This window comes from Trachemys scripta, chromosome 14 (assembly GCF_013100865.1).
Source record: "Trachemys scripta elegans isolate TJP31775 chromosome 14, CAS_Tse_1.0, whole genome shotgun sequence".
Taxonomy (NCBI): Eukaryota; Metazoa; Chordata; order Testudines; family Emydidae; genus Trachemys; species Trachemys scripta.
Genome location: NC_048311.1, coordinates 36,668,969 through 36,688,991, shown reverse-complemented (window position 1 = coordinate 36,688,991; position 20,023 = coordinate 36,668,969). Strand labels below are relative to the sequence as shown.

The following is a 20,023-nucleotide window of genomic DNA, read 5'->3' as shown; positions in this document are numbered from 1 at the left end:
CAAAAGCAACTAAGTAGCACCTAACATCCTCTGTAGTCAAGGGGAATTAGGCACCTAAGTGAAACTGAAAATCCCTCTAGGGGCTTATGTGCATCTTTAGACACCTAAATAGCTTTTAAAAGCAGCTCCATATACATTTTTTTTAAATGGGTTTCAGCTCCTAAATAATTTTGCTGTTTCTGAAAATTTACCCTAAGTTCTATTTTCAAAAGTCACTTTCAAAGAAACTTAGGCTCCTAAGCACCAAAAGTAACTTTGAAAATAGGAATTGGACTCCTAAGTCACCAAGGCACTTTGGAACATGTTATTCATTCAGGCCAGCTGAGAGACTATCAGGCATGTTCTCCTGAAATCTCATCCGTATGTTTGTAGTAGGGTAATATGAAAAGAGGGCTCTAAGACTCTCCCCATATCCCTGATAGGCTGTCCAACTTTCTCATTTGTGAAAACCGGATGCTGAGCGCTGGAACCTGCCCCGTCCCATGCTCCGCCTCTTTCCCTCGAGGCCTCGCCCCCCACTCTTCTTTCCCCTCTCACTGTCGCTTGCTGCTCTCTCCACCTCCCTCCCCCTGCCAGCTGAGCAGGGCTTTAGGGATGTGGAGGTGATTGGGGCAGGGAGAGCCACATTCCAGGGGTAGAAGGGTGACTGGAGCAGGACAGGGGAGCTTCCCGTACTTTTCTCCCCCCAGAGCCATCCCTGAGTGCTCCTCCAGGCTCCCAGCAGCAACTGCTGCTCTTCCCATCTCCTGGTGGTAGAAGCCAGTTAGTGTGAGTAACCGGACTTCTACTGCCAGGTTCCCTTTTCAACTGGACTTTCTGGTCAAAATCTGGACATCTGGCAACCCTAGTCCCTGACCTGTCCTTTTCCTGTTTGTCTCTTCATTACAGGGAAAGATAGTAGCTGAGAGGCAGAAGATTGTGTCTGAATTTGAGCAACTGCGGCAATTCCTGGAGGAACAAGAGCGACTCCTGCTGGCCCAACTGGAAGAGTTGGACAAGGAAATTGTGAAGATACAGGATGAAAATGTCACCAAACTGTCTGAGGAGATTTCCCGTCTCAGTGACTTGATCAGTGAGATAGAAGAGAAGTGTCAGCAGCCAACGAGTGAATTCCTGCAGGTGAGACCGTTAGACACCCAGATCCCTGCCCAGGGAAGGGAGAGATTCTGATTGATTAACTTTGGAGTTTGAGCTCTGGTCAAGTGAAAAATTCTCTAAGTTCTTGGAGAGCTCCCACTCCACAATGGAGACTGTCAGCGTGTCCTTTAGCAAAGTGAGGGAAAACAAAATTTGACACTTCTAATATTTCCAGTGTGGAAACAAACAGTTTTGCTGTTTTAAAGGCAGATGTCTCAGGCCTTTTTGATACATCCCATGTAAGCCCCTTCATTTTCAGTTTAAACTAATTTTTACCAAAAATTCCTGGGTTTTACAAGAAGTATTATTCATTTTTTTCTGATTTTCATCCTGCTTTTGTATCATTCAAATATATACAAAATAACTTGTTTTATTAGGAAAATACAATGCATCGCATGAGATCTCTGTATTCCAATAATATATTAGTCAGTGTGTGTATATACAAAGCTGCCTGCTTAAGTAAGAACGTATTGTTCTAGAATAGGGATGGGCAAATGTTATGGCCCGAAGGCCACATTGGGATTGCAAAACTGTATGAAGGCCCGGGTAAGGAAGGCTGTGCCTCCCCAAACAGCCTGGCCCCCGCCCCTTATCTGCCCCCTCCCACTTCCTGCCCCCCGACTGCTCCCCTCTGAACCCCCAACCCATCCAACTCCCCTGACCGTCCCCTCCCCAGGACCCCCCGCCCCTAACTGCCCCCCCGGGACTCCCACACCTATCCAACCCTCTCCCCATCCCCTGACTGCTCCCCCCTCCCCAGAACCTCTGCCCCATCCAACCGCCCCCTGCTCCCTGTCCCCTGACTGTCCCCTGGGACCCTCCGCCCCTTATCCAACCCCTTGGCCCCGGCCCCCTTACCATGCCACTCACAGCAGCATGTCTGGGAGCCGTGCCACATGGCTGGAGCCAGACATACTGCCCCGCTGCTCGACAGGAGTGCACAACCCCGCTGCCCAGAGCGCTGTCCGTGTGGCTGCAAGGCAGCGGCGACAGCAGGAGAGGGGCTGGAGGCTAGCCTCCCTGGCCGGGAGCTCAGTGGCCAGATGTGGCCCACGGGCCGTAGTTTGCCCAGCTCTCTTCTAGAAGATACACACAATAAACCAACAGGCAAGCACACAAGCTCTGAAGTGCGTGTGCATCTCAACGTACTGATGAATCTCATGGCCACCACATACGCATTTCAAACAGTTAGCAGACAATGGGTTAAAGATTTGATGCACTAAAATGGGAAGAAAATGAAAATCTGTATCAGAATACGTTTCAGAACACAAGGAAGTATTCAAAAGGGTTAAAGAAACAAAAACAGGAGCAAAGGATGAAGTAGAGTGTGTGCGCTGCAAATGGGATGGCCCAATTATCAAATGTGAATACTTATAAGCCAATAATTCTAAGTCTACACCAGTAAACTGTTTGTTCAAATGAAAAGTTTTATTTGGGGATTAGAGATCTATTGTTTTCTTAAACTCAGGGGCGGGCATTGTGTTTTAGTTCTGCAGCAAACCACAGTGATGAATGGAATTCAAAGCATTTAATCTACTGAATACTTTTTTCCCATCTTTCCATCCACCAAAACAAACCCTGATAGTTACCCAGAAAAATTAAGTTTTTTGCACTGATTTTTCCCTGTTTTTGTTGTGGGAATAAACACTGATAAATTCCCAGGAAAAATTAAATAAAATAAAAACTGAAAACGAAGGACCCTAATGATCTGGAAGCAATAAAAGGCACAACTCCAGTTTCTAGGAAGTGGGAGATTAGGAAAGCAAAGTTCTTTGCAGGGCCTATTAAGAAACGGGAATGAATCCAGCTTCCAGAATTGCTGACCAGAATTGCATACATGGAGAAAGGCAAACGCTCTGACGCAGCAGTTGCATGTGGAAGTCAGGGATTCATGTGTCTGATCTGTCTGTTTGAGCAAGTGCCATTGGCACAGGCAAAATAGAATTTAGAAGGAGAAAACCCACAATCATGGTACATGCTTAGGGGTCCCATTCCATCGAAGTCTGTGAATGGAATTTTAAAGGTGCAACTACAAAGAACTGCATCTAGAGCGCGACTAGGGATGGCCAAGTGAGTCCTCTCCAGAGCAGGCGCGATCCCCAGCTTGTGGCACGTGGGACTGAGCTCTTTTCCCTCTCTTTCTGTCTTCTAGGACATCAAAAGCACCTGGAGCAGGTACGTAGCTCCTTTCTACTCCCCCTTACGCTTCATGATGTTGGAAGGGGATTGGACCCTTGGGGTCAGATTTTGCAGGGTATTTAGACACCTGACATGTAGCTAGGCACTTGGTGGAAAATTCCACAGCAGCTAAGCGAGTTAGGCACCTCCCATTGCAATCAGTGGCAGTTGGGAGCCTAGCGTGGTTAGGTGCTTTTGAAAATCCCAGGACCGACCTTTAAAAATCAGACCTTAAGTGACTTGCCCAAGGTCACTCAGGGAGGCTGTGGCAGAGCAGGGAGTGGAATGTAGGTTTCCAGAGTCCTATAGCAAACCGTTAACTAGTGGAGCATCCTTTCCCACGAGATTATGCCCTTCTCTCTGAGGGGCAGCTTGTGGACCCCTACTCTCTAACTCCCATTTAAGGATCTAAGCATTTAAATACTCCAGAGAGGAGGGCAGTTGACTCTCCAGTGGGAGTTAGAGGCTCACAACGAGCCCACAGGAGAGCAGCCTCTGGTAGCTCATTCTCACAAAAGAAAGAAAAAATTTAGAGGGTTTTTGTTTTTTTTCCCCTCTAGGTGTGAGAAGCTGAAGTTCGAGAAACCAGTGGCCGTGCCAGAGGACCTGAGAGAGAGAGTCGGCGTCTCTTCTCAAAGAAATGTTTGTCTACAGGAGGCTCTGAAGAAATTCAAAGGTAACTTAACAGTTATCTGGGTTCATGCTACGGTGATGGTACATCGAGATGTGCCTCTGACTGTGGAAGGAGATGGATTCTGGCCTATTAGTTCTCAGCTCGTCCCAGCTAGACGTCTTTGTGGGTGGGATGGGGAGGGCTCAGGGCTGATGCCAGTTCGCCAGGCCTCCACTTGGACTGTCCCAGACCCAACCCTGGGTGTCAAAATTGGCCACTCAGAATTTCAGAGACACACAATCACTAGATGTTTTAGAAAAGTTGAATTTTACCTTCCTGGCTGGGATTTTCCAAGGGACCTAAGGAATTTAGGCACCCATCTCTCTGACCGTCAATGGGAGTTGGCCACCATATGGCCTCAGCCCTTTTGAAAATCCCAGTGTCTGTACCTCAAGTTCCTCCATCTTTAAGAAGGAGGAAATAATGGCCAACCTACCTTGTTGTGCTAATTAGTGAATGCCGCCCTGTGCTTTGAGATCCTTGGAGGCAGGTGGGAGATGGAGAGGTGCAAGATATTATATTTTGGACGATGATTTTGTTGGTGTCACTAGGCATAGCTACCAGGTAACTCGGGAGGGTGGAAGACCATAAGTATTGATGAAGCTCCCCTACTCTGGGTCTAAGTGAGCCAAAGCAACTCCATCTTGTGAACTTTAAGCAACCTAAAAATGCTGACAGCCTAAAAGCAAAGCATGTAACAGTCAGCTTTTCTAGCAGACAGCTGCAGTTTCGCTCACACTAGCAAAAGCAGTAGTGATAAGAAAGGGGGAGAGGAGGAGGGGGGAAGTTCACATGCGCATGGGCCTGCAAGGCCAAAGATAAACATGCGGACGAGAACTTTTCTAACATGCCACAATGTAGTGCCTGCTGAAACTGCTGTTGGGAAGGGAGGGGTGGAGGGGAAACAAAACAAAGGGCTTACACAAAACAGCTTGGAATATAAAAAGGAAAACTTGCTTGTATTTGTTGCGCTTGATTTGAGACATGCTGGTCTCCTAGTGCCTATTCAGAGCTCTTGAATAAACTTTGTCTGCTTCTCCACCCTGGTGTGTTTATTGGCGCGAAGCACACCGGGCAACGAACCCCACTGTTGCCCCCTCGGGCCCTCTAGTGCCGGCAACAATTTCACTTTAGTTTGGTCTCGCTGGAAAGGTCTCCCCATTCCAATGTGCCTCTCAATCTATGGTCTCTTATCCTTTGGGGTGTCTCAGAATTACAGCACGGTTCCATCCAGTGCTGCTGTAGCCATGTCAGTCTCAGGGTATTAGACAAGGCCGGGGAGGTAACAGCTTTTATTGAAGCAACTCCTGTTGGGGAGAGACAAACTTTTGAGCTACATGGACCTGAAGAAGAGCTCTGAGTAAGCTCCAAAGCTTCTCTCTCAAGCACGGTTACATCAATTAATGGTAGGAATGTCACCGGAGTCAAGACAACATGAAATCACCTCTTCCAATCCTTCCTTTCTCTAGAGACCCAGCCCTCTGAACTGACCTCTGAGCCCAAAGGCAGAGAGAAAGGGTGAGGGCTAGATTCACAAAAGGACTTGGGGGTCTACCTGCCATTTTAGCACCTGAATCCCAGAATCAGACCCCACTGGGATTCACAAAGCCCCCCACTCAGTAGAAACCAAACCTTGTAGGTGCCTAAAATCACTCGATACCTCTCTTTTTGCAGTAAAAGTCCCCTCGGCACCTGTTTCTGCCTCTGTGCATGTGCACTGCAGTTCCAGTCTAGCCGTCCAGACATAAGCCCCAGAGAGACACATGAACTAGGGAAAGAAAGGCATTCGTCCTCCTAACTCACCTACAGGCCTCAATCTGATACACATGCTCTGAGCACACTTACTGGCTCAGGCCCAATATGTGAACTTACCCAAAAGAGCTAGGCCATGGAGTAGGAGGAGCTCCCTTCTAACCTATAGATCTGTGGTTAGGATACTCACCTGGGATGTGGGAAATCCCCAGTCCCCCAGAGGGGAAGAACGGATTCCAACAGGGGTCTGATGTGGGTCTTCCTCTGTCTCCCGTGTTGAACCTAATCCACTGTGTATAAAATATTGAGCAGGAGGGCAGGCTTCTGGGTCTCCCACCTCCCAGGTGGATGCTCTAGCCACCTGGCTACAGAGACATTCTCATGAGTTCTCTCTCCTCCCCCCCCCCCCCCCCCCAATGAATCTTTATTGATTATCCCCAGTGGAACATCTCCCACAGGAGAGCATGCGGGCACCCATGCAAAGGGAGGCACCTACGGTCGCTGAACACCCTGAGAGGGCCTAGCACAACCCCACACCGTGGCACTTCCCGCTGGCTGGCATAAGCAGGGAGTCGCCTAGCACGCTGGCTTTTGTGAATCCCATTCCGAGGCGCATCTCTCTCCCCGTTCACGGTACAGGGAGCCTGACTCAGGCTTTGTGAATCACAGTGACTGTCCAGGGGCCTAAATGTTGGATGTTGTGATGCTGAGCATCACCTCGCCTGTTTCTTTGTGAATCCAGTCAGCCCTGTTTTCCTGAGGCTATTTTCCTATCAGAAAGGGGGAAATCACCTCTCCTCTGATCTTTTCTTTCTCTAGAGACCCTGCCCTATCAACTGCACTTTCTGATCTCGAAGGCAGAGAAAGAGGGTAAGTTTCCATATTTTCCTATGACAATTATCAATTAAAATCTCAGGATTAATTTTTAGAAAAAGCTTCTGAAGCCTTTTACTAGAGTGGTTTAGCCTGCGTCCTCGCTGCAAAGTGGGCAGGTCACGAGCCCGAGTGAAAGTAGAACCCCGGCTGTACTTCCGCTCCCCATCCAAGCCAACGGGCCTGGTTGGAAAGCACCACTGAACTCGGGTGAGGGGTTTGTCTGGACAGGAAGGGCATCAGGGTTAGCAGCCGAGTAAGAGCCTGCGTTACCTCTGCAGTGAGGACAGACCTTAACACTCTCCTCCTGCGTGTCTCTCTCTCTCCTCTTGCAGTGCAGACCACTCTGGATCCAGACCTGGCAATTCCCTGTCCCATCATGTCCACAGATGAGAGTGTGATCCAGAAATACCAACAAAGAGAATTTCTGGAGAAACAGAACAGGTTTCACCCTGCTGCCTGTGTGCTGGGCTATAAGGGCTTCACCTCAGGGAGATGTTACTGGCAAGTGGAGGTGGGGAACAAAGATGAGTGGGTTTTGGGCATTGCCAAAGAGTCTGTGATACATGAGGGAGCGATAAGCTGTACACCGGAGGAGGGGATCTGGGCTTTGCAGAGTACAGGGAATGAGTACTGGGCCCTCACCTCCCCTAAGACTGCTCTGGACCTACCTCGTAGCCCCAGTAACATTGGGGTTTACCTGGATTATGAAGGGGAGAAAGTTACATTTTATGACATTACATCTTCTGGCACAGAGCCAATCTTTACTTTCACATCTTCTTTTACTGGGAAGATCATCCCTTTCTTTGGGAGCCGGCGTGTCGAATACCAGTATCAATTCGTTGTTTATCCCCATCATCTATTTGATTAAAACCATGACAGAGGAGTGGGTATCACTCTCAATATGAGATATCTAAGGTAGAGGGAAGATATGGGAAATATATAAATTATGGCTATCACATTGCCAGCCTTAAGCATATGAAAATGATGTGTCAGGCTCCCCAAAATCATGTTTGTCTTAATCTTTTTTAATATTAAGTTTATTTTTCTCTGCCTTATGGTTTCTGAGCTTTCTGGATGTACTTGTTTCCAGTCTTAAAGCTTTTCTACACAAACATGAAGGCTGGAAATGTATCTGTAATATAATCTGTGCTCCCTCAAATCTATCAACTCCAGCAGCTGGGACTTTAAGAAAAACACCGAGTGCTGCGAGACTCACAATAAAATGGTGACGAGAGAGGAATTGCTCAGATTGAATTGCTCAGCATTATACTGGTGACAGAAGTTTCTCAACCCTCTTCCATGCCTCTCTGTAACTCTGTGATCCTCCAGGTACACACAGACTGGCCAACCAGGAGCCACTCTCAGGGTCACAGCAAAGCCTGCCTGTCTTAGGGCAGGACTACACTTAAAATGCTGCAGCGGCACAAACACACTGGTGCCGCTGTAGTGCTTAAGTAAAGACGATGATATGCTGACGGGAGAGCTTCTCCCATCAGTGTAGTTAATCCACCTCTGTAAGAGGTGGTAGCTATGGCAAGGGGAGAAGCTCTCCCGTCAACGTACCGCTGTCTACACCGGGAGTTCAGTCGGTACAACTGCGTTCACTGAGGGGTGTGGATTTTTCACACCCCTGAGTGACATAGTTACACCAAACTAAGTTTACAGTGTAGACCTGGCCTAAATTCTGACTCAATGATGGTCATCCATCAAAGTCCTCTGCTCTTTACTTATGAATGTAACAAGCACAGTGATGTTCCACACACCCACCCCCCAGTTCCCTAGATCAATGCTCCTATTTTGCTCTGTTTAATTATTTGGATGCTGTAGATTCAGATGAGAAAATTTACAGAATAAAGTTTTTCTATCTTCTGGTCTTGGACTTTCTTTTCTTTTTGGTCTTCAAGATCATACCATAAAACTGTGCCTCTGAAAGCCAATAAATGGATTTAATTAGATGTCATTTCCCCCCTACTCTTTACACAAGCCTCCAGTTTACTGAACTGGAAAGAGAGTGGCTCAGATGCACAAAGGGACTTAAGCAACTAAGGCCTGGTCTACACTACAGAGTTAGGTTGAAGTCTGGCAGCTTATGCCGACCTAATAATGTCAGCGTCCATACTACAGTGTTCCTCCCACCGACATAACTCGCCTGCTACGTCGACTGAATATCTCCACCTCCAAGAGAGGTGCAGCGCTTACGTCAACATAGTTAAGTCAACGCAGTGGCAGTGTAGACGCTGCATTTTCCACATCAGCTTAAGTGTCCTCCAGGAGGTGTCCCACAATGCCCCATTGTGACCCACTCTGGTCACTGTTTTGAACTCCGCTGCCCAGCAGCCAGGTACACAGGAACAAGCCCCTCCTGTTTCAGGACTTAGAATTTTTGAAATTCCATTTCCTGCTTGCTCTGCATGGAGAGCTCCCCTAGCACCTGCCCAGCTGAGCAGGCCGGCTACAGGCTCCCAACGCTCTGCTGCCTGCACCGGACAGGAAGTGTTGGATCTCCTGGGTCTGTGGGGAGAAGAGGTTTTGCAGGCCTGGCTCCGATCCAGCTGTAGAAATGTGGAGGTCTATGAGCAGATTGCTCAGAGCGTGGGGGGGAAGGGCTACAAGAGGGGCCCGCAGCTCTGCCGCGTGAAAGCCACGGAGCTGCACCAGGTGTACCAGGAGGCGATGGAGGCCAGCAGTCGCTCTGGTGCAGTTCCACAGACATGCCGCTTTTACAAGGAGCTACACGCTATCCTCTGCGGTGATGCCATGCCACCCCCGAGTCCCATGGATACCGGAGGAGTTGGAGTCATGGGCCACCGCAGGCAACGCTGAGGATGAGAATGGGAGACAGGCGAGCAGGGGATCGATTGTCGGATTCAGGGCTTAAATTCAACCGGAGCTGTCCGGAGCGGAGCTGTGGTAAATATTTTCAACCCCCTTGGAGTTTTTATAGTATATTGGAGGAGGGCCTGGGGGGCTCCGGGAAATGCTCTATAAGAATTTAAGCCCTGATCAGGTTACACTCTGTGGCCCAATCTATAGTGGAACAAGATTAATAAAGAAATAACACTGCCTTCATTCTGGGTTTACATTCATTCGCCCTGAGGCTTAATGCTGTAGAACACTTTTCCCAATCACAAAGGTACTTTATTTGTAACCAGATTTAAAATAGAAATGTCACACTCCTAGCAAATGGTGACAGGAATGCCCCAGTCTGTCATAATGTGCTGCCCCTGGCCCAGAGCATGCGAAAAGGTAGAGGTAGCACTACTGGGATAGGGGAACCCCTATCATCACAATTTGTTACCCCTGGACCAGGAGATGGGGAAAGGTAGAGGATGGGGAAACATGACAGGTAGCAAATTGTGATGCTGCCTCTGGACTACAGGATGGGGAAAGGCAGAGACAGCAAATTGTTTCATGGCAGTAAAAGAGAGACTAGAGATGTCAGTAACAACCACAGGTAACAAATTGTGTAGGCAGCAATTTGTAGTGTTACACTGGCCAGGAGAGGGGCGGTGGGCAGCCTTCATCGCAGAAGGGATGGTGGACTTGATGGGGGGGGGGTTGCCTAGGTGCAGTGCTGGGTTAATTCAGCCCTACAAATAACCAGAGAAGCCTAGGGTCACCCTGGAAACGCATGGGAGATCCAGGTCTCCTGGGCTAGCCCCTACCCACTGGATCCGCCCTTTCACTCTACAGGGATACTCAGAACAAGTAGCTGCAGACGGGGATTCAAAGATGGACCAGATATAAATGCCCCAGAGTCAGGGCACGAGCCAGTGACTACCTGAGGGGGTTGGAGGTGTGAGGAGTACGGATTTATTAAGGGGGGATTGGTCATCCTTTGGCTTGGCCTGGCTGGTATCCACCACCCCAGCCCCTCCCCCCCAAGCCTTTCTCCTCCCCTCCCGAGCACTCTAGGTCCCATTGCTGATGGAAAGCAGGTTCCAGTTCTGGTGCCCGTCCCTGGAGGATGCTGGGGCAGTTCTAGGGACCAGCCCTCAGTGGGGCTCAGAGTCTGCTCCGGCCGTCTGGGGGACAAACAGCCGAACCGCCCCCCTTTCCATGGTACATATTTTATCAGCTCAATAACCGAGCAAAAACATAAAAAAAACCTCACATAAAAATGAAAAAACATTAATGAACCTGAGTCCAGTAACAGGATAATTTAAACCATCCCAAAGAAATTAATGGTGTCTTTTAAGTGCTACCTAACACCCTGGGAAGGCGGCGAATCTGTGGAGCTAGCAGTTCCGCAGTCCCAGGGCATCCTTAACCTCAAACACCAAGTGATACATTTCGGTCCCAGCCACAGAGCAGATAGAGGGAGGGTCAGACGAGTCTCTGGTTGAAGTGAAAATTGCCGTCAGAGCTGTGGGTTCCATGAAGGCAGCCTGCCCAAATTATGGCTGATTAGGTAACAGCCAATCTCTTCCCCACATCACACAATGGCACGTTCCAATGAGGCTGGTTGCACTGAACAGTCATATGACAAACGTAGGTGAAAACAACAGGTTTTCTCCAGGTTAAACGTACAGATCCTAACGCCTGAAATACCTGCATGCGTGATAGCGAGGCTGTTTGACAAAGGGTTGTTTGAGGTACCCGAGCAACTACTCTATAGGCGCTGTGCTCGTGAGCTCACATGCACCTGCGCCAACTTTCTGCAGGGTGCTCGACCCCCAGCTCCGCCCCTTCCCACCTTTGTCACACCCCTGCCCCCTTCTACCTCCTCCCCTGAGCTCACCCCGCCCTTGCTCTGCCCCCTCCCCCCAGCACCTCCTGCACCCCACTGAACAGCTGATTGTGGCAGGCAGGGCCGGCTTTAGTCCGATTCGCCCGATTCCCAGGAATCGGGCCCCGCGCTTAAGAGGGACTTGCACCTTAGGTGCCTTTTACATTTTTTTACTTTTTTTTTTTTTGACGGCCCTGCTCCCCACAGCCCTGCGACACCGGCTGGAGGTCCAGGCCCTTTAAATAGACCCAGAGCCCTGGGATAGCGGGGGGGCTCCGGGGGCTATTTAAAGGGCCGGGGCTCCAGCTGCCTCTGCTGCCCCGGTCCTTTAAATAGCCACAGAATCCCCGCCGCTTCCCCTGGGCTCCCGCGGCTATTTAAAGGGCCAGGGCAGTAGAAGCAGCCGGAGCCCCGGGCCCTTTAAATAACCCCCAGAGCCCTGGGGTAGTGGGGGCCTTGGGGGCTATTTAAAGGGCCGGGGCTCCAGCTGCCTCTGCTGCATCCCCTGCCTGCAGCCACCGCCTGCCGCACCCCCTGCCTGCACCAGTTATGCACCCCCTGTCCTGCCCGCACCAGCCCCGCCCCCCCGTCCTGCCTGCACCAGCCCCGCCCCCTGTCCTGCCCACACCAGCCCCGCCCCCTGCCCTGCCTGCAGCCAGCCCTGCACCCCCTGCCCACAGCCAGCCCCTGCTGCACCCCCTGCCCTGTCTCCAGCCAACCCCTGCCTCACCCCCCTCTGGCCCTGCCCGAAGCCAGCCAGCCGCACACACACCCCTGCCCGCACCAGCCCCGCACCCCCTACTGTTGTACTTAAAGTACTGCACAGGATCTTTTCAGGGGGAATAAGGCAAAACACCACATTTATTAGTAAATCATGTATTCATTAACACTGTATCATATGCATATAATATATTACACTTACACTTACACACACACACAAACACACTCCGTCTTGTTGTTACCAATTAGTTGCTCCCCTTAACTTCACTGGCCAGGTGAGTTAGATGGGGGAGGGGGTGGAGCCGGGCTTCTGCCGATCCGGATCGATGCTCCCATGTTGACAAGACGAGACCCGGGGTCCTCTGCTAGACACCTCACTTTTATAGCAGCTTTCCTCTTATGCAAATCTATACCAGATTCAAACTCTGTGTCTGTGTCCATTGGTCCTTTGTGCTGCTTTCTTTTGAGTGTTGTCCCAATACTGCAAAGAGGGTGTTTCCAAAAGAAGGTGCTTGTTTCTAACCCCCGAGGCCCTCGGTATGTCTGCTTGTCTTTAATGAGCCCACTTGACACGTTTTATTGTCCTTGGGTCTGGCTCCCAGCCCCTCTCCAACAGTTGAGGCTGTCTGGAGGTGCTGCCTTCCATGCCTTGCTCATCCACACCTCATTCATTCAACAGGGCAACTGATTAAGAGTGGGGGGGGGGGGGGGGAGAGCTCTTGTTCTACTGCTAGCAAAAAGAAAATTTTCTTCTATCTTATTCTATCCTTAGGGGCTATAATATTATACCAAGGGCAATGCAAAGTTTCTAAATGAGGCTTTGATACAAAGTCCCATGAAAACAGAGGTCACACGTGGGTAGACCCACCACAAGGTTATATGAAGAGGCACAATGTAAAGTCATATGAAAATTATCAGAGATTTATCTACACTACCCTGCCTGCAGCCAGCCCCGCACCCCCTGCCCTATCTCCAGCCAACCCCTGCCGCACCCCCCTGCCTGAAGCCAGCCAGTCCCGCACTCCTCCGTCTCCAGCCCTGCCAACCCCTGCCGCACCCCCCTGCGGCCCTGCCTGAAGCCAGCCCGCTCCACACACCCCTGTTTCCAGCTAGCCCCGCACCCCTTGCCCTGCCTGCAGCCAGAACCTACCTTCAGCCAGCCCCTGCCCTGCCTCCAGCCAGCCCCATGTCCACTGGTGCCCTGCAGTTCCCAGGGCAGTAACCCTGCCCACCTGCTTCAATGAGGGGGGCAGGGATCAGCTGGGACCCACACATGTGCACACATGTGAAACGGTGGTCATTAATAACCGATCAACAGCATATATGACGCAATGTACATAATATATAATTTTATTATTTATATAGTTATGGAAAGTAAATAATACATGGAAGAAATAAAAGGCTTTTTTTTTTTTTTAAGTTTTTTTTTTTTTAATCATCCCTGCTGGGGCCCCGCCGAAAATGTCCAAATTGGGCCCCGCACTTCCTAAAGCCGGCCCTGGCGGCATGTGGGAGGCGCTGGGAGGGAGGTGGAGGAGCTGATCGAGCCCCGGAGCACCCATGGAGTCAGTACCTAGCTCATTTGTATTAAGGCTGATGGACTTGCAGGCTCACTAGCGGTGACTCACTTGTAGGTGTCAGATCTTGGACGCCCCACGTTGCTCACTCCTACCTCTCAGTGGCCAGCTGGGGGGTGAATGAAGCACAGGGCACTTTGTGTGGCACGGTCAGAAGCCAACAGCCAGTGCAAACCGGCCTAACAAGTGAAGGCCAAAAAGCCAGAACAAAGGTTTCTTCTTTTCCTTTGGTTTTTGCAGATGATGACCCAGCTGGCCCCTCCCCCTTGGAACCTCAGGGCTGCTGTGGCCAATCAGAATGAGGCACTCTCCTTCTAAGGTCACTGGCATCACCCAAGGGGGTCGGATTAGGACATATTTATGTAAATGAAGGAGCTCCTCACTCCCGTAATTTCAGGTTGCAATAATATCCCTTGGATCCAAAAATACACACAGTCTGCAGGTCTTTAGGTATCTGAAACATTGGAGGTCCTGGGACAGCCCCCAGAAATCATTTCTTAAAAATGCAAAGCCAGCAAAAGTTGGAACTGGAAAAGAAATAGGGAAAAACCCGTTCTACATCCCCTCAGCCACAGCCAGAGAGGGATAGATCCTCATCTTTCCACAGATTCTGCTCCACAGAGAGACGCTAACAAACCACCCTCTGATATCTGGAGACTCAGTGGTTCAGTTTGGAGCAGATTTTTGTATGTCACAAAAGCTGGTGGCATCTCAGAGTGGAGCTGGATTAGAGCAAAGAGTCTTCTTCCTACAAACCACAATTTTTGCATTCAGTTTTTTCAAGCGGGCCCATTTGCCTCACAGATGGAGGTGGCATCCCATAATTCCTCCCTGGATGGGCAGGGTCACTCTGTACCTAGCTCTGGGCTCCCATGCTCCGGGTGTCTCTTCCTGATGAAGAGCTGGAGGCAGAATCTTCTCCGATTTTTGCTGTGGTACGGAGAGAGAAGAAACTTGTTCAGAGGCGGCTTTACCTGTGGGGGACGCCAGCTAGGGAAGGAGGATGGGAATTTAGCTCTGGGTTTCCCCCCGCTGTGCCCCCGATGGACCCCAAACTACACTCTGCACAGAAACCCCCGGTCCTAACAATGGGCAGGTCTCCAGGAGAGAACATAACAACCCTACACACCATCTCCCAAGGCTCCGGGTGCAGGCCTGCACTTCCGTCCCCAGAGTCACACTAAGTGCGTGCTGAGACGCTGGCCGAGCTTTGCTCTGAGGGGTGACCTTTGGATGCTGTGTCGGCTCTTTGGGGTTCCCTGGGTTTTGAGCGAAGGCAGCGCGTGTGTCAGAGATTCCCGGGGAGCCAGGGAAGGGTGATGGCTGGGGTCTGGGGACGGCCTCGCAGATTTCCACAGGCCCAGGAATTGTCAGGCCCAGAGTAACCAGCAGTCAGCGCTCATCTCCAGTCACTGCTCCCCTCCCCTGATAACGCACTGGGGCATGTGGGCTCAGGTCACCGAGGGGTGCACCAGCTGGGCCATCCTCCTGGGGCAGCCACAGGCCTCTACCTTGAACCTCTCCGCAAGGGCCTCTGCAGAGACCTGGCCTCCAGAGGAGAGGAAAGTCTGAGCCAGGAGGTGGACAGGGATGAGGCACAAAGGCTGGGCACTCTGACAGGCACTGCCAGCCACACACACGCCACACAGCAGCTGGGCCTTTCACTTGTAGTATCATCAGCCTGTGGAACTCACTGTCACTGGATGCCACCATGTCCAGAAAATCAGATTCTCTGAGGGATCGGCCATTTCTGTGTATCACACAAATACCCTGACTGGAAAAGTTCACATTGATGATGGGCAGGGATATTGACCCTTCTGCTACAGGGCCTCACCCCATCTCTGAAATTCCGAGAGGGCTGTGCTTTCACCCTCCCTCCCATCCCCCCATTCACCCCTCCCTTACCCCAGACAAGCGCAGGCTCTGACAGCCTGCTGTCCTCTACCCGGCAGGCGTAGCGGTGCCTGTCCTTCTCCTGCAGGGAGATCTCAAGGGGCGACTGTGTATGGTAGGTGCCGTCAGCGTTGGGCAGGATCCCGCTGGAATCTTTCTCCGCCAGGATGTCTTTTCCATCCCGCATCCAGGAAATGTGGATGGGACGTGGGTAACAACCCCTGGCGTGACAGGAGAGGGTGATGGAGCCATCGGCGGTGTCTCTGCAGGAAATCGAGACCTTGGGGGCACTGGGAGGAGACACAGGGTGTTAGCCACATGCCAGAGGCTGGGACCATGTAACAGAACAGGTAAAGGCCCCGCAGTGTGTCTGATAGACTTTAAGGTCAGAAGAGACCATTGTGGTCATCTAGTCTGACCTCCTGCACATCACAGGCCACAGAACCTCCCCCACCCGCTCCTGCAACGGACCCCCAACTTCTGGCTGAGCTACTGGAGTCCTCAAATCATGAGTTAAAGATTTCAAGTAACAGAGAATTCAACATTGACACTAGTTTAAACCAGCAGTGACTCGTGCCCCATGCTGCAGAGGAAAGCGAACCCCCCCCGGGGTCTCTGCCGGTCTGACCCGGGGAAAATTCCTTCCCAACCCCAAATCTGGTGATCAATTAGACCCTGAGCATGTGGGCGAGACCCACCAGCCAGAGACCTGGGGAAGAATTCTCTGTAGTAACTCAGGGCCCTCCTCATCTAATGTCCCATCTCTGGCCATTGGGGATTTTTGCTACTGGCAGTTGCCAATGGGCCACACACCATCATGGGTGGACCCATCATACCCTCCTCGATTAGGCTAAACAAGCCAAGCTCTTTGAATCTCTGCTCATAAGGTAGGCTTTCCATTCCTCGGCTCATCCTAATAGCCATTCTCTGCACCTGTTCCAGTTTGAATTTGAGTAGTACTCACGTGTGTGAGAGACCCGCTGTGCACCCGTTTACACTGATTTGTAATTGGAGTTAGTTAATCTGATGTCAATCCTCTCTGTTCTAATCCTTGCTCATATTGGTGTAGCTGAACTGGGTAGTTACCAGCACAAGCCTTTCCCTTCACCTAGAGCAGTGGTTTTCAAACCGTGGGTCACGACCCAGAACTGAGTTGCGGAATGGAAAGGACTGGGTCACGGTGGCTCTGGTCAGCACCACCAACTGGGCCATTAAAAGTCCCATTGGCGGTGCTGCCCGGTTAAGGCAGGCTAGTCCGTAACTGTTTCGACACCACGCTGTGCCCCGGAAGGGGGTAGGGTGCCCAAGGGGCTCTGCGCACTGCCCTACCCCAAGCACCGGCTCCGCATTCCCACTGGCTGGTTCCTGGCCAATGGGAGCTAGGGGGGCGGTGTCTGCTTCTGGGGCGCATCGCGGTCCATGGTGCCAGGACAGGCGGGAAGTCTGCCTCTGCACCCCAGCTGCACCGCTGACCAGAAGCCACCGGAAGTAAGCCTTAGGTGCTCCCCAACCCCACACCCCAATCCCCTGCCTCAGCCCTAAGCCCCCCCAAACCCAGAGCCCCCTCCTGTACCCCAAACCCTTCATCCCCAGCCCCACTCCAGAGCCTGAACCCCAGCCCATAGCCCTGACCCACTGCCCCAGCCCAGAGTCCCCTCCCACACCCTGAACGCTTCATTCCCGGCCCCACCCTGCAACCCTCACTCCTGCACCCCAACACTCTGCCCCAGCCCTGAGCCCATCCCACACCCCAAATCCCTCATCCCCAGCTCCGTTGGGTCGTGGGCATCAGCAATTTTCTTCAACTGAGTCGCCAGAAAAAAAGTTTGAAAACCACTGACCTAGAGTCGTGTGTGCAGTACTGGTCACATCATTTGAAAAAGGATATTGCAGTATTAGAGAGGGTTCAGAGAAGGGCAATGAGAATGATGAGGGACCTGGAAAATCTCTTTTGGTAAGAAAGATTGAAAAGAATGGGACTGTTTAGCTTAGAAAGGAGATGAATAAGAGGGGATAGAATAAAAGGGTATAAAATAATGAATGGGACAGAGAAGACTGGGTTGGGATCGTCTTTTCTGCCTGTCTCATAACACAAGAACAAGAGGACAGTCAATGAATCATAAAATATCAGGGTTGGAAGGGACCTCAGAAGGTCATCTAGTCCAAACCCCTGCTCAAAGCAGGACCAATCCCCAGACAGATATTTGCCCCAGATCCCTACATAGTCCCCTCAAGGATTCAAGTATCAGAGGGGTAGCCGTGTTAGTCTGTATCTGTAAAAAGTAACAGAGGGTCCTGTGGCACCTTTGAGACTGACAGAAGTACTGGGAGCATAAGCTTTCGTGGGTAAGAACCTCACTTCTTCAGATGCAAGTAATGGAAATCTCTAGAGGCAGGTATAAATCAAGTGTGGAGATAACGAGGTTAGTTCAATCAGGGAGGGTGAGGTGCTCTGCTAGCAGTTGAGGTGTGAACACCAAGGGAGGAGAAACTGCTTCTATAGTTGGATAGCCATTCACAGTCTTTGTTTAATCCTGATCTGATGGTGTCAAATTTGCAAATGAACTGTAACTCAGCAGTTTCTCTTTGGAGTCTGGTCCTGAAGTTTTTTTGCTGTAAGATGGCTACCTTTACATCTGCTATTGTGTGGCCAGGGATGAAGTGTTCTCCTACAGGTTTTTGTATATTGCCATTCCTGATATCTGACTTGTGTCCATTTATCCTCTTGCGTAGTGACTGTCCAGTTTGGCCAATGTACATAGCAGAGGGGCACTGCTGGCATATGATGGCATATATAACATTGGTGGATGTGCAGGTGAATGAGCCGGTGATGTTGTAGCTGATCTGGTTAGGTCCTGTGATGGTGTTGCTGATGTAGATATGTGGGCAGAGTTGGCATCGAGGTTTGTTGCCTGGGTTGGTTCCTGAGTTAGAGTTGTTATGGTGCGGTGCGTGGTTGCTGGTGAGAATATGCTTAAGGTTGGCGGGTTGTCTGTGGGCGAGGACTGGCCTGCCTCCCAAGGTCTGTGAAAGTGAGGGATCATTGTCCAGGATGGGTTGTAGATCACTGATGATGCGTTGGAGAGGTTTAAGCTGAGGACTGTAGGTGATGGCCAGTGGAGTTCTGTTGGTTTCTCTTCTGGGCCTGTCTTGTAGCAGGAGGCTTCTGGGTACACGTCTGGCTCTGTTGATTTGTTTCTTTATTTCCTTGTGTGGGTATCGTAGTTTTGAGAATGCTTGGTGGAGATCTTGTAGGTGTTGGTCTCTGTCTGAGGGATTGGAGCAGATGCGATTGTACCTCAGTGCTTGGCTGTAGACAATGGATCGTGTGGTGTGACCGGGGTGGAAGCTGGAGGCATGAAGGTAGGTGTAGCGGTCGGTGGGTTTTCGGTATAGGGTGGTGTTAATGTGGCCATCGCTTATTTGTACGGTGGTGTCTAGGAAGTGGACCTCCCGTGTAGATTGGTCCAGGCTGAGATTGATGGTGGGGTGGAAGCTGTTGAAATCATGGTGGAATTCTTCCAGGGTCTCCTTCCCATGGGTCCAGATGATGAAGATGTCATCAATATAGCGTAGGTAGAGAAGAGGCGTGAGTGGACGAGAGCTGAGGAAGCGTTGTTCCAGGTCAGCCATAAAAATGTTGGCATATTGTGGGGCCATGCGGGTGCCCATAGTGGTGCCACTGGTCTGGAGGTATATATTGTCACCAAATTTGAAAAAAGAACAGGAGTACTTGTGGCACCTTAGAGACTAACAAATTTATTAGAGCATAAGCTTTCGTGGACTACAGCCCACTTCTTCGGATGCATATAGAATGGAACATATATTGAGGAGATATATATACACACATACAGAGAGCATAAACAGGTGGGAGTTGTCTTACCAACTCTGAGAGGCCAATTAATTAAGAGAAAAAAAACTTTTGAAGTGATAATCAAGCTAGCCCAGTACAGACAGTTTGATAATAAGTGTGAGAGTACTTACAAGGGGAGATAGAGTCAATGTTTGTAATGGCTCAGCCATTCCCAGTCCTTATTCAAACCGGAGTTGATTGTGTCTAGTTTGCATATCAATTCTAGCTCAGCAGTCTCTCTTTGGAGTCTGTTTTTGAAGTTTTTCTGTTGTAATATAGCCACCCGCAGGTCTGTCACTGAATGACCAGACAGGTTAAAGTGTTCTCCCACTGGTTTTTGAGTATTTTGATTCCTGATGTCAGATTTGTGTCCATTAATTCTTTTGCGTAGAGACTGTCCGGTTTGGCCAATGTACATGGCAGAGGGGCATTGCTGGCACATGATGGCATATATCACATTGGTAGATGTGCAGGTGAACGAGCCCCTGATGGTATGGCTGATGTGATTAGGTCCTATGATGATGTCACTTGAATAGATATGTGGACAGAGTTGGCATCGGGGTTTGTTACAAGGATAGGTTCCTGGGTTAGTGGTTTTGTTCAGTGATGTGTGGTTGCTGGTGAGTATTTGCTTT

General features: G+C 50.4%; 2 protein-coding genes across 3 annotated transcripts in view; one reads left to right on the top strand and one right to left on the bottom strand.

Annotated features, from left to right (window-relative positions):
* The window catches only part of LOC117886991 (zinc finger protein 445-like), a 731,357-nt gene that overhangs the window by 203,180 nt on the left and 508,154 nt on the right, over positions 1-20,023 (bottom strand). The window lies entirely within an intron of this gene.
* The window catches only part of LOC117886944 (zinc finger protein RFP-like), a 90,109-nt gene that overhangs the window by 9,675 nt on the left and 60,411 nt on the right, over positions 1-20,023 (top strand). The window contains exons 3-7 of one of the 2 annotated variants that reach the window (XM_034789113.1): positions 889-1,119; positions 3,290-3,312; positions 3,876-3,991; positions 6,560-6,610; positions 6,949-8,488. The exons of the other annotated variant lie outside the window; for it this stretch is intronic. Of the exons in view, the coding sequence (XP_034645004.1) occupies positions 889-1,119; positions 3,290-3,312; positions 3,876-3,991; positions 6,560-6,610; positions 6,949-7,484 (957 nt within the window). The 3' untranslated portion in view covers positions 7,485-8,488. Of the gene's footprint in view, positions 1-888; positions 1,120-3,289; positions 3,313-3,875; positions 3,992-6,559; positions 6,611-6,948; positions 8,489-20,023 lie in introns of those variants that run through there. 2 annotated transcript variants of the gene reach the window in all.